General features: G+C 48.4%; 6 protein-coding genes; 2 read left to right on the top strand and 4 right to left on the bottom strand.

Annotated features, from left to right (window-relative positions):
• Positions 1–107: 107 nt before the first annotated feature.
• On the bottom strand, positions 108–584 carry FFUJ_01121 (uncharacterized protein; the record flags this gene model as incomplete). The annotated part of the gene is made up of 1 exon (XM_023582261.1): positions 108–584. The coding sequence occupies one exon, from the start codon at positions 582–584 to the stop codon at positions 108–110; it is 477 nt and encodes a 158-aa protein (XP_023424419.1).
• Positions 585–2312: 1728 nt separating this feature from the next.
• Positions 2313–3830, top strand: FFUJ_01122 (related to alpha-methylacyl-coa racemase; the record flags this gene model as incomplete). XM_023582250.1 has 5 exons in its annotated part: positions 2313–2459; positions 2510–2541; positions 2599–2725; positions 2775–3279; positions 3325–3830. 5 exons carry the CDS (start codon positions 2313–2315, stop codon positions 3828–3830), a joined length of 1317 nt encoding a protein of 438 aa, XP_023424418.1.
• Positions 3831–4278: 448 nt separating this feature from the next.
• Positions 4279–5566, top strand: FFUJ_01123 (uncharacterized protein; the record flags this gene model as incomplete). XM_023582239.1 has 2 exons in its annotated part: positions 4279–5022; positions 5072–5566. 2 exons carry the CDS (start codon positions 4279–4281, stop codon positions 5564–5566), a joined length of 1239 nt encoding a protein of 412 aa, XP_023424417.1.
• Positions 5567–5948: 382 nt separating this feature from the next.
• FFUJ_01124 (uncharacterized protein) lies at positions 5949–6860 on the bottom strand (the record flags this gene model as incomplete). Its single annotated transcript, XM_023582228.1, has 1 exon — positions 5949–6860. The coding sequence occupies one exon, from the start codon at positions 6858–6860 to the stop codon at positions 5949–5951; it is 912 nt and encodes a 303-aa protein (XP_023424416.1).
• Positions 6861–9536: 2676 nt separating this feature from the next.
• On the bottom strand, positions 9537–10473 carry FFUJ_01125 (uncharacterized protein; the record flags this gene model as incomplete). XM_023582216.1 has 3 exons in its annotated part: positions 9537–9741; positions 9791–10039; positions 10097–10473. 3 exons carry the CDS (start codon positions 10471–10473, stop codon positions 9537–9539), a joined length of 831 nt encoding a protein of 276 aa, XP_023424415.1.
• A 1003-nt stretch (positions 10474–11476) lies between these two features.
• FFUJ_01126 (related to asparagine synthases) lies at positions 11477–13241 on the bottom strand (the record flags this gene model as incomplete). XM_023582205.1 has 4 exons in its annotated part: positions 11477–11548; positions 11598–12134; positions 12183–12593; positions 12645–13241. The coding sequence occupies 4 exons, from the start codon at positions 13239–13241 to the stop codon at positions 11477–11479; spliced, it is 1617 nt and encodes a 538-aa protein (XP_023424414.1).
• Positions 13242–13644: the final 403 nt, after the last annotated feature.

Raw genomic sequence — 13644 nt, 5'->3', positions numbered from 1 at the left:
TAAATAATTTCAGTCTTTGTCTATCGTTATGTAGAGATGTTGTTGGTATATGTCGTGATTGTGGGTTTTGCTTCATGGTTCATACGTCATGCTTCAAGCCCGGCGTATCAAAATGCTCTCCCTATGTCTGGCGAAGCTGGGCTTGTTGAAGTTGATGTCGTCGGTGAAAGCGGAGAGTAGGCGCTGGTTGAGCTTGATGAGAAAGATTGTGGTTGAGGTCGGGATGAGGAGGATCCTGCGTGAGTTTGTATTCTCGAGCGATCGACTCCCGGGTGTTTTCTCATCAGCGTTGATTTGTTTCGCTGAATATCAGCTTCGTATGCTTTCCAGTCTGTCCTGAGACTTGTGTTTCTATCCTCCTCTTCAGTGTCGTTTTCATCTTCCTGTCGCACGGTTGCTCGTGAAGAGGCGCGACTTTGTAAGGACTTGCGAATTATGTTGGATCGCTGAAAATCTTCCTTTTCGTTCTTATCTAGCCCTGACTTTGTGCGCTTCTTCTTGCCAAGAGAGAAAGAAGGAGATCGTTCTTCACGTTGACATTGGCGCGGTTTGACCCATGAGTATAGATAACTTAGGAGAGGCATGATGATAGGAGAGGAAAACAAAAGAAATAGAACGAATGAAAGGGCGAGCAAGGAATCGATAACCTGCCAGGTGCCTACTTTAATATCTTGACAGCAGACGTCGGTAATTACAATAAGATTTCAAGCCTTCCGTGAATGGGCGGGGATATCCTGGGGAGCCACGGGCTATGTATGAATGGATGATCCTGGGAACGGGTAAACGGTTACGTGCCGTGCAAGGCCACGTAACTACGGGGACGGTTATGATATGTTAGTTTAGTATGTATGGTAGAACCTCTCTTATCCGTAGGCCAAAGATTAGTTGATCTTTGCCTTGGCTGGACTGATCTGTCTGGTGTGGTCAAGGGCGCACAGCGGCTCGCACACTTGAGGCGCGGTTCTATAAATGGGAGCGAGCCGGGGTCAAGAGATTGATATATGTATTTTTCTTTGTAGGCCCAAGACAAGGTCTCTTCACGAGCAGAGACGCTTCATTCTGGTTGCTGGGATTGGTAGAATGGTTAGTCCAGGTCACGGCATGTTTCAGGTCTATCTTTGGAGTAGATCTCTTCCGAAGTTCGCTTCTAGACTTCCATCGATGCATCAAATCGCGACAGAAAAATAGAAGCATGAGATGGTAAGCAAGGATTCCAATCCCATAGCTATTTCAGAATGCAAAACTCAGCAGCCAAGACCAAGCCACAAGCCCAGCTATCCGGAATGGGAGCAACCCCCAAGCACTAATACGAGCCGGTGGTGGCTATGTTGAGCCTATAATCAGAGGAGATATTGACATGGACAAGACTTTGAACGGGATACAGCTAGCGATTGGAGTTTTCGGGGAGACACAACATGAGAAGTCTATTACATAATGATGGTACAACAGAATATTTACAAGCCTAACTGATAACAATGCTATCGTGAGTTCAAGTTGAGAAAGAAGCTTTTGGGGAGGGTTCACTTTTCCGTGAAAGGTGAGTGTGGCTGAAGCATCATCGGTTTGCTACTAAACAAGTTATTGATCGGCAATGCTGCGCCCGAATGAGACGCATCACACTGTCGCAATCTCACAGACTCAGTCCTCTGGAAATGACTGCGGTCACTATTCCGTAAGGACTGGTCATTTTCTAACAGCTAATATCGTGACTTTAAGCCTCTTGGGTACCGACCAAATCCAAGCATCCAATACTAATATTTGAATCGAGGTTCAGGATAAGGTAGTTAGTACCCATAGCATCATTGGCTGCTGAATATTGCCTTCTCAACCAACCATATGAAAGGCCTTTATAGCTTCTCCATTGGTGATTAGCTCACCATCGCATAGACGGCGAAACTACAAGGTTGCCGACGGTGCGAATGCTTCTTCTCAGCCATCAACGAAACCGTTTACATCGCGATCGACTACCCCATGGAATTCATCGCTAATCGTCGGAGCCGAGAAGCTCCAGCAACGGCAAAAGGTCACTCGGCACCGAACTCATAGTGATTGGTCCTCTTCCCCAAAAGCCGAGGTGCAATCCCCGCATGGAGCTCCTTGTTCAAGCTCAATTAGACTACCTATTATCTACAAGCTCAACGCACAACTCCGAACTCCCGTAGCTACCCTTCCGGTTCCGATGACTGGTGTCAATATCTCAAGCATCAATCTATATACATATCTACATACCGTTGCACAAGATCTCAGGTCTCGCAGCGGAGTTTCTCAATTTGGTTCATATTTAGCACTGCCAAGCTGACAGTTCGCTGAGGATGAGCTTATTCCTTGCTGCTCGATCCTTGAGGTCTAAGCCCATCAATGGCTGTGCGCATGGAGTGCGCCGGTACTCAAGTGCCGTGAAAACCGGACTCCCACTTGAGGGCATTCGGGTGCTAGACATGACCCGGGTTTTGGCCGGTGTAAGTCTGATTTTTGCATGAACATGGTTGACAAGTGCTGACCTTCATAGCCTTATTGTACTCAGATTTTGGGCGATCTTGGGTAAGTTTACTCAAGTCAACAATGACCCTGGCCGTTTTAACATGGCCGAATGCGCAGCGCTGAGGTGATCAAGATCGAGCATCCTGTTCGCGGTGATGACACTAGAGCTTGGGGACCTCCATATGCAAAATACAAGGATGGGTCGTCCGCCAAAGGCCCTGGAGAGTCTGCCTACTTCTTAGGGGTCAGTATGTGCCTTCTCTGTACCGAACTTGTCTCACGATGTCCTGCAGGCAAATCGGAACAAAAAGTCGTTGGGCTTGTCCTTCCAGCACAAAGAAGGAGTCGATGTTCTTCATAAACTAGCTGCAAAGTGCGATGTCTTGGTCGAGAACTACCTCCCCGGGACTCTAAAGAAGTATTCCATGGACTATGAGACCTTGCGCAAGATCAACCCAGGTCTGATATACGCCTCTATTACGGGCTACGGCCAAACAGGGCCGTATTCCAACCGCGCTGGCTACGACGTCATGGTTGAAGCTGAGTTTGGTCTGATGCATATTACTGGAGAGCGAGATGGACCTCCAGTCAAGGTTGGTGTCGCGGTAACTGACCTGACGACTGGTCTCTACACCAGCAACAGCGTCATGGCGGCGCTTTTGGGACGGGCCAAGTCAGGAAAAGGTCAACATATCGATGTCGCACTGAGCGATTGCCAAACAGCGACATTAGCCAACATCGCCAGCAGCTGTTTGGTGAGTGGAAAGAAGGATTCTGGCCGCTGGGGCACAGCTCATCGTAAGTTTGACTGTCTGAATAAGAATTCCAATGCTAACTCAGAAGCTTCCATTGTTCCGTACAAGTCTTTCGAGACCAAAAATGGAGGTATTCTGTTTGGTGGAGGCAATGATCGGCTGTTTGGTGTTCTCTGTGATGGTTTAGGTCAACCACAGTGGAAGGACGACGCTCGATACAAAACCAACGCTGATAGAGTCCAACATCGGAACGATCTAGAGGCCAAGATTGAGGCAATCACAAAACTCAAGACAACCCAAGAATGGCTTGAGATCTTCGAGGGCAAGGGTTTGCCCTACGCTGCCATCAATGATGTCCAGAGGACGCTCAACCACGAGCATACAAAGGCCCGGAACATGGTTGTCGAGATGGAACACGATGAGTGCGGTCCTCTAAAGATGGTCAACACGCCTATAAAGTTGTCGGAGACCCCTCCAACGATTCGCAGCGCGCCGCCTATGTTGGGCCAGCATACTAATGAAGTGCTACGAGAGCATCTTGGGTTGAATGAAACTGATATTACTGCATTGAGGGAAAGGGGAATTGTCGGATAGAACACGTAACTAGAGAATAGAACATGAAGCGCGACAACAAAAAAAAAAAAAACAATTCGAGTACCTCGACTTCTGCTTGAGGCTCCTGCTACTTTAGTGGTTGTGAACAACGGCAAGAACTAACGGAACTGAACACCCAGGGTGGTGGTTCCTACCTTGCACGATCAAAGTACTCCACGTGACCACACGTGTTCACTGATTGAACTGAACATCTCACTTTGCCATGTAAATCCATTGTTTCCAATCTCAGCAATAGTTGACCTTGCAGTCCCCTTCTCAAATAATAATTAGTCCACATACCGATCAGCCTTGGGACGGGCCCTTCCCCTCATTTTGCAAGTCTTTCTTACAGTTTTGGACGTCGAATATTTCGCGACAGTTACGGACTTTGACAGCAGCCTACAAATGATCACTAACATACCATCTTACGAGGACGAGAACATACATCATGGATCAAGGCACAGAGCAATTACGCGTCGAATCCCCGAAAACCACTGAACTAGATGTCACGATGGAGGATATGTCTGCCAAAGATGTCACTCCAACTGTACCGATACCAAAACTCTCATATACACCCCAGTTCCCATCCGAGAGCTCAGTCATCTTAAGCCGTCTCAAGAATGATTCCCAAACAGAGGGCAACGTTAATATCAGAGAGAAACATTTCGCAGACTTGAAAGACACTTTGACTATGCCGACACCTACTAAAGCTAAAGGTCAATCCTCACTATCATACTCTCTCAATGCAGGCGTGAAACGAAAACGAGAAGAGCCGTCGGAAAAGATTGATCTGACTCAAAGCACTGTCCCCTTCCCGTGGAAAGTTCACTCTCAGACTCAACAAGCTACTATCGAGGCTCAGCATACCAGAGAGGAAACCCGATGTTCAATGTGTGACGGTTCTGCTCAAGTTTCCCCCTTAGTCACATGCATTAGATGTCTTGTATCTTGGCACCAAAAATGCCATCCTCCTTTGATCAGGGGCGAGGACATGACTTCTGCAAGCTTCACCTGTGCGGAGTGCGTTGCGGGCAGGGAGCAGACCGTTAGACTCAGGGGCAGAGTCAGTCAGCAGCGGCAGCACGAAATCGAGCGGCTTCGACAGAAACGTCTGTCTTCTCTCCCCAAGGGTGTTGTCCCTGCCAAATCTCACCTCGTAGGGTTTGGTCCTGGCCGGGCTTCGGATGTTTCAGTAAGTTCTACGACGCTGGAGAAGGATACCATGGCTCACACGACGATAGCGAGCACAATACTTTGAATCAATGCCGAAGACGGACCTTCTTAACATTCTATCATTGTGCGATCAACTGAAACCAAACCTTCTTGTTGACGTACTCGTATCTATCTCAAAACGGCATCCTGAAATGCCCATATTCGATTCGCCAGACTGGGATAGTCAATTGTCAAACACTTCTCGCCCTCCTAAAACAAAGCATGACGAGAAACCTCGACATGGCCATGTTCTTGTCAACAGAGCAGCAAAGCCGAAGCAAAAGACTACGAAAAAGATACTCAAACGCACTCGGGTCATAGAAGTCATCACAAGTGCTCCAGAGGAAGATAATGTCAATATTCTGCCGCCAACTTGGGCAAAGGCTGGCCAGGGGTTATACTCACATTTACTGCCTGATACAGAAGACAGGTCGCTTCTCATAGATGAGAACGACGAAGAATCGTTCAGTCACTTTTTTGTCGATGGAGCTGGGCGTCAGATCATGGAACCTGTGGGTGCTTAATGGGGAAACGAGCAGGCATTTGTGTCTTTTTGGTGGTATTCTTTCGGCTAATTCGGGAAAAGATTCGGAGTCAGTCTAGGCATAGGAGTTGTTCAAGGGAAATTTCGGCTTCAGGCCAATCAGCCACCATGGAAGCTCATTCGTTAACTAATTATTATCACCAAACAAAACCTCGAGACCGAGAAAACATGATTCGATTCAAGGCTTTAGCGTTATCATATGAATTATTTGATTTGTGATAAGAAAGAGAAGACATCGACAGACGAGTGGGATTATCCGGTAATCCCCATCAAAGAAACACATTCCAGTTCCAAGTCATCCTCCATCCATTACATATTAGACCGTGAGTACCCAACTATTCGTCCATAATCATTTTAACCGCTTAGCAGTTGCATCCGAAGATACCCTTGAGACTGACGTGGATGCTAGCAACGATGCGGATGAGGCCCTGGATCTTGACAGAAGCACAAGCTCCGACCTTGTTGACGAAGAGAACGGTGTCCTTGACAATGCAGAAACCAACGAGGCCGTTGACATAGCCACCGATGCTGCCACGGACATCGACGTAGTTCTTGCAGCCCTTGGAGCAGTAAGAGACGCAGTCATAGACCTGGCAGTTACCGAGACCGAGGAAGCAGGTAATGCTCTTAACGAAGTCAACGACAGCGTAGACGAGACCGCCAGTGACGCTGCCGGGGCGAACGGCATATCCGTACTTGTTGGTGTTGAAGAGGGCGACAGCATCAGCGCTACTCTCGAGGTAGAGACCGGCAAGACCACCACAGACGGTCTTGAGACTGGCGCTCAGCTGGCCCTTGACGTTGATGGCCGCACCTCCATAGAGAGCAACCTCGGCGCCGATAGAAAGAGGAGCAAGGAAGACAGTGTTCTTGAGGCTGGCCTGGCAGTAGGCGTGCTTAGTATCGTACTTGACGATCTTGTAGGGAGAAGCAGCACAGTAAGTGCCGAGCTTGACGTCAACACCGGCGCTGGCGTAGACACTGGCACTGGGCTTGGGCCAGCAGCCAGAAGCCTTCTTGCCAGCGCACTTCTTGGCCTTGCCATCCCAGGACTGGCCGGGAGGGCATGAGCAGGCCTTGGTCCAGGGGCAGTAGGACATGGCGCCGGGGCAGGAGAAGGTGGTGCGAGCCTCAAGGTTGTTGGAATCGGAGCGGATGGTGAAGTCGCTAGGGGAGATGTTGGAGGTGGTATCGAGGAGGGCATCTGGGGCAGGTATGGCGGAAGCCATAGTGGCCATCGAGGCCAGAGTGACGAGGAAGTTGGAGAAGTACATTTTGACGATGTAGTAGGAGATTTGGTAGTAAGATAGAGAGTGGTTATTTGTTTGAAATAGATGGAAGAAGTGAACGAATGTTGAATAGGCCTTTGAGGCTTTGTTGAAGCGAATGTAAGTTGATAGAAGAGAGAGAGAGAGAGAGAGAGAGAGAGAGAGAGAGAGATGCTGATGAGAAAGAGTTGATTGTACGGGATATCAAGAGTGTTTATATAGCCATCATGAGTTGTCTCTGTGAGGCCGAGGATGTTTTTATCACATGGTCACTGCGAAGTCTTCAAAGACGGCTCAGTCCTCAGTGTTACATTACAGACTCCGTATCTCCCTGCTAGTCAGGCGATGCCGGTGATAGTGTCAAGAGGTCCAAGCACAAGCTGAGTCTGGATGTTTTTCGGCCAAGGTCAAGCTGATAGATGGAGATGCTTGCGAGGTACTAACCAGGAGTAGGCTGGTGTGAGTTCACGGACTGAGTCTGGTTGGCTTGGTATTCGATGTGCATGATGTTGACGAGTTATGCAGACACTTGGATACAGGCAGTTGGTCGAGTCTGAATTGTTCTCGAGACGAGGTAGCTAGCTTTTGTAGGGTTTGGGTGATATCATGTTGAGAAGAGCTTCTGCCGTCTTTACTCGATATCTCTCATATTCGCCATTGGGACAGTTCTCATTGAAGTCTTTGCGTTAAGCAAGATATTACAGCATTACAGCAACAGCTAAGTTTCAACTCAACTTCGATCCTTCACTCGATAAGCATAACTTGGTCCTGCATTGATTATCCCCGTTGAAACAACGATCGAGGCCGTTGGATGTTCTGCCCACAAGTCAAGTAAAGTCCGATCGGAAGTCGGCTTATTAAATTAGATTCCACCAAAAAGGAGGTTTACCTGCAAGTAAAATGTTTCATTTCTCGGGCCGCACTGGTCCATCCAAGAAATCAGCTCACCACTTACCCAAAGAGGCAACGCCATCACGACGAGGCGTTTCTTTAATTAAACCAACAGCATGTTTCAGGCCTGAGAAAGCTGCACTGTACAGCTCAGCTGCTTTTCTTGTCCCGAAGAGAGATATCAAGGAGTGTCCTTGGAGAAAACTGCAAGAGTGAGTTGTTTATGTGTCTCTATTTTTAAAGATGTGTGGGGATGTGGTTGGTTTATATGATACAATCATATCGGAGGTTAATGGAGGAGGGGGAGGGTTCCGGGGTTGTGGAGTTGAAACAATTGCTGGGATGCTTTGGCCTTCGGCAGATCGACAATGTTTTCTTCCTTGTTGACGCTTTTCTTCCCTGTCGTGATCTGTCGAGTCGAGGTCTGTTCGGGTGCATCCGATATAGTGCTATATAGTAGACTCAGTGTTATCATAGCAGCAGCTTAATAATGTAACATGATGACGTTGATGCTCTACAGCACGTCCAACTGAGCTCTGAGAACTCTTTCTGATCAAACTCAACCCACTGGGCAATTCTTCGAGGCGCATCGTTCAGCTGCACCAGCCAAACCGCAGCACGCATAGTCTTGGTAGTGGATAGTCAAAGAATAGCTACCGGTCTAGATGCAGCCTTTGCCTCACAAAAAAAATATTCACCTGCAGCTCCGAGGTTTCAGGCTCTGGTAGCCCACAGCTAAATAGCGGCTCACGCACGGGTCGTTGTTGGTGGCAGCGGTGATGGCTTTTAGCTATCGTTTCTGACTTAGGAGCTGGGTTCGTTTTAGTACATATCCACATGGACCATCCTTGTTGACAATCATGTTCTGCATTGTTTTTTTGTTTCTATACGTCAATGCTTTAAGGTTTCTTCAGCACGTACCGTCAGCCGAGAGGTCAAGGTTGTCGACCTGATGGATTTGTGAGGCCATGCTCCTGTATTTCCGTTGTTGGCTGTGCTGATGGCTTTGAGTCTAAGTCATGACTCTTGAATGGGTCTCGTGACTCCGTCTTGGACCATGAACTATTGGCATCCACCAGAATTCCAATTACACATTATTTGCGCCTATTTCCACCCGTGACACTATTTCTCGGTAATTCCGTCCAAGCTAGGTAACCTAGAATGAAGGGGGCAACTTCGTCGTCGATTTTCGAGTGACGGCTTCAACGTCATATTACTACTGTACCGAGAGCTCAACAAAATAGACGCAACTCACATCAGGAATCAAGCTAAAGATCTGTAGCAGATAAAAATACGACGATTACTATTGTTGGTCATCCAGGAAAACAAAGCAATGTATCCTTACCAAGATGTCAGTTCGTTCAACTCCGAGATGCTTACCCTACACTTGACCACCTAGTACTTGGTTGTACATGAAAGAGCATAAAGCCTACCATCTGCCCACGTAAAAGTTTTGCATAGTATCATGATATCGCATCGATGCTGAAATACCCTACTTTCTTCCAATGTCATGTATTCATACTTGATATAACAGAGATAGGTTTAATATGGTTAAATCAGGAAATTTTATTGTCAAGTTGTGGTCTTTGCCACGTATATATTCTCCTACTTGCTCTCCTTGCCTGCCTTATAATATCAATCACAGGCAACATTACCTCCGCGTTTATACACGGGCCTATATTCCAGCTTGTGTGGAGACTTTGAGTGCAATAACTCGGATATGTGGTTCAGCACATATCCCCCAGCTTATTCTTTCGTTCTCTCCCGCCAGACAACAAGGAAAGTCATAATTCATGAGACCGAAACACAGGTCCAGCCTCGCTTTTCCAAGACTGTCTGCCGCGAGTTGAACCACCAGGGTCCGCTTCGTCCCCTTCTGTGTCCCCTGCTTGATAGCCATCGACGTCGAAGCATCTGTCGATGTCCCCAGGAGCACATACGGGCCCAGCACTCGACAGTTCGTTGAGACAGAACGACATGAACAAGATCCCATCCCCTACAACCAATTAGTCCATATCACTCGTTGTTTGCTGAAGGGCACTTACAAGATAGCAGAGACGAGACCCAGTACAGGTGCACCAGCTTGTGAAAGAGGCAGGCCCCAGTACGTGTAGTCTGACGGGAACACCCCATCCACTGCGAGGGAGGATACTAGGCTGCCGAGGAGCACTGACGCTGTGAGTGTCCGGAGCAGGACTGTGGGGCCGGTCCAGGGTCTGTCGTGGTGCACGATAGACCACATGCCAAGGCCTACATCACAGGTGAGAGCCGCGATGAGAACAAACGCCTTGATGCTACAAATACTAGTCAGTCTTCGGCTCTTATATAGTATCCAGGGATATGGCGCATACCCGTGGCTGGAAACTGCAGCTCCAGAATACGAAATAAGAAAGATGGCCAGCATCAAAATGACAAGCAGACATGAAACAATCTGCATAAAATCCACCGCGACCCTAACGGCTCTGATACCAGCTCCTGTCGGCTCCTCGACTTCTTCAGGTAGGGGCGTGAGTAGAGGTGTAAGCTCCCTTGCAATTGGTGTAGTTGATAGCCGTGGTAGAGATCTCGGCCTTGTGACGATGCTGAGGTTCAGAGGCGGTGGTCGACTACCCTTACGCATGTCGTCGGTCTCTTCAGTGAGGAATGATGCGAGAATACTGATGCCAGTTGCTGATGTGAATGTTGAGTAGGAATCCCGGTCCCTTACGTCGATGAACTTGTTAAGCATGAAGAAGCACAATGAGGCCAATGGGGTATAATGAATGAATGAGATGGCGATTTAATTTAACCGGAGGCCTCGATGGTGTTGGTATTTGTAGTGAGAGAAGGAGAAAAAAGAGATAAAAAAGAACGAATACTAAAACAATTGAAAACGAAAGAATAAAATGAATTGATCAAGAATAACGAAAGACCGAAAGCAATGAGGAACAACCGAAATAATAAAAGAAGAAGAAAAAGGACGAATTCAAGATGCTTTCTTGTCTTGTCTCGATCTCTCCCTTTGGCGCGCGCCAGTTCCCATTCCATTCCATCCACAGCCCAGCCGGCGCAAGGGGGTTCTTTTTCTCCTCGTATCGTATCAATCTTCCGCCTAAAGGCCTAAACGCGGGCCTAAAATGCGTTCATCTGCAGGGGCACGTCGCACCACAACCACTGTTTTCTACGGCGGTTGGACGGTGGCCAACTGAAAACAGTGGAACGCCCTTCTAATTTTGGTGTGTCCCGCCGGCTCTCTCGGTATCGAATGATGGCATTTCTTCTTGGCGAGACGTGATTGGGTTCCGCGCTTGTTTCACGTCGATTGATATCGATTCTTTTTGGCGATTGGAGATATGGGCTTTTACTGCTTTGGGCTGCCTCCTTGCTTCGATGCTACCACATGCTACAGCCGATACAGCCTCTGACCTTCGCTACGCCGCAGGGGTCAAGCGTTATCGCTATCTTGCATCATTCTGCAAGGATCACCGTGTTCATGCCATGACTTATCTATCTATCCATCACCCTCTGCTTTGATCCAATTCCGATTACCTCAGCTCAGACTTGCCTTTACGACTTCAATGACATGATCCATGCATAAAACACGCCGAAAAGAGGGTTAGCAGTCAATAAACTGCAAACACGCAACTTCCAGTCAGTGTCTTTTGGCCCATGGTTGCATATGTCTCAGAAGTATCTGAAGAATCATCACTGCCGAGTTGTTCCCGTCGTGTCCAAGTCACTCGACTAAAATCTCATGCTGAAAGCACTGTCGTCCCTTTGACCTTTCCACTCTCCATCTTGGCAGTTCTAGCCCCAAATTGTATCTATTATGCCTCATTAGTAGAGAGTTGTCAGAACCAGGTTGCCACTTACAGCTCGCTTCTTCTCCTTTGAAACGGAGCTCATGCCAAGTGATTGAGCCACCAGCCGCAACACTCGTTTCTCGGCGTCGAGCCTCCCTTCGCCACCAGGCGTTTCGAAATCACACTTCTCCCACACAGGAGCCTCGATTGCCCACTTGACAAAACGCTCATCCAGGTAGGGAAATCTCACTTCTCGACCCCAGTGCGCCATAACACGGTCATCTCGACCAAGATTTCTCTTTCCAAGCCGACTGACGTCGAGCTTCAGCTCTTGTACAACTCCGCCGTAGCCACGATGCGTGTAAGCCACGCCGTGCCGACCATACCCACCAAACAGCTCATCGGCACCCAGACCGGAAAGCAATACTCGCGCTGTCGTACTATAAGGCTGTGGGTTTGAGCCGCCGGTTGCTTCGCCAAGCCCTTGTCCTCTTGCAGCAAAGTATAGAGCACACGCAATGGACAGGTCCATCTCTGTGTTATGAGGATAGATAAGACGGATGATTCCAGCTCTGTGCTCGAGATTCTCAGCATACGGCACATTCACCTGCCTCCTGTCAGTCATCCATTCCCAAGTGAGTCGAGGTCCACATACCGCCACGAACCGCCATAATCTGCCAGGACAGACACGACTAAGCTCTGCAAACGCATTTCTCCCTGTCATTCGATCCGGACACCTCTCATAAAGCTCCTCTCGGGAGAGGTCCTTGAATTGCCCTGCAATTCTGGGGTTTTCAAACGCGACATTGATCAGGTCAATACATTGATCCGCAGGAATCATGTCATGAGACAACCTCGCAAGCACAGTACAGTCAAGGCCACCTGAAAATAGCACTGCGACTCTCGCATCCGTAGGTTTGGCTTTTGGAGGTAGTGGCACGTCTAGAACTCGCAGTCGGAGAGATTCGACTAAGCGAGAACGCAGCTCCTGCACAGATCTTGAATCTTGTCCGAGGGCAAAATTCTCCTGTGGGAGATCCTCGTTGAAACGACCGATGCTCGATATCTGAGGACGTAAGTAGCAGGCTTGTCGGGGTCATACTCACGCTGAACTTACCAAAGTAGTATCGGCAGTCCAATCGTGGCGGTCTGGCACTAGTCCTTCAGGCGAGTCGCCCGTGGGGAGATCCAGAGTGTAGCATCCATCGGCCTCGACCTCGGTCCATCCATCGACCGGCGTCTCAGCGATACTTGACAGAACAAACGGAGAGCCATCTCTGACCAGCAACGATCGGCGGCCCAGTCGATCTCGTCCGTAGTAAAGCCGCTTGGCAGGTTTATCCAGGTAAATAAACGCGAAAGGCCCTTCGATGGCGCGTAAGATGCCTAGGACATCTCCCGCACCACGACTTGCCTCGGCCAGGAGGGCAAGGATAGCCTCACCATCGTTACCCTGTACAGACTCCCCTTGGATACCCCAGGCCTCTCCATTCCAGCATAGAATAGACCCAGTCACATGATCCACAAGCGGCTGCTTTGCAACGTGATCACCTCGCAGTGATAACACAGTTGATGTGAAAGTCAGGAAAAGATCATCAAGCTGTATCCTGACAGTCCCTGTATGATCTGGTCCTCTGTTTACCAAACATCGCTCTGGCACGGATGAGAGCGCTTGTTCGGGGCTTGAGGATATAATAGCATGGATTCCGCACATTTTTGCGCGTTGCTGAAATGGCGAAGACGCGGTTGGAAGAATTGAAAGCTTGTTGCTGTAGTTGAAATTGATTAATTACTGCAAGCGAAATATTGAGATCCACACCCGAGAATAGTTACCCTGTACCAAAAATGTGCGCATAAAAGTAGTAGAACTGTTGTTCAATTCTTGATAAGGATTGACTTTCAATAATCATGATAAATCGCTGCGTCTAAAGTTTGAGCTTATATAAATAGATATTGTGTGAGTCATATATGATGATCAGTCTTCAGAACCTATTGCAAAAAGCGCCGGAGACTAGCTAGGTACCATGACCAGATGGCAAAACTTACTTTGTCTCCTGGAGGACCGGTATTGGGCATTCCAAAGATGCTCTCAGTTATGGAATGGCACATTGTAGTCA

Source organism: Fusarium fujikuroi, chromosome FFUJ_chr01 (genome assembly GCF_900079805.1).
Source record: "Fusarium fujikuroi IMI 58289 draft genome, chromosome FFUJ_chr01".
Taxonomy (NCBI): domain Eukaryota; kingdom Fungi; phylum Ascomycota; class Sordariomycetes; order Hypocreales; family Nectriaceae; genus Fusarium; species Fusarium fujikuroi.
Note: the sequence above shows the minus strand (reverse complement) of the source record. Positions and strands in the feature narration are given on the sequence as shown.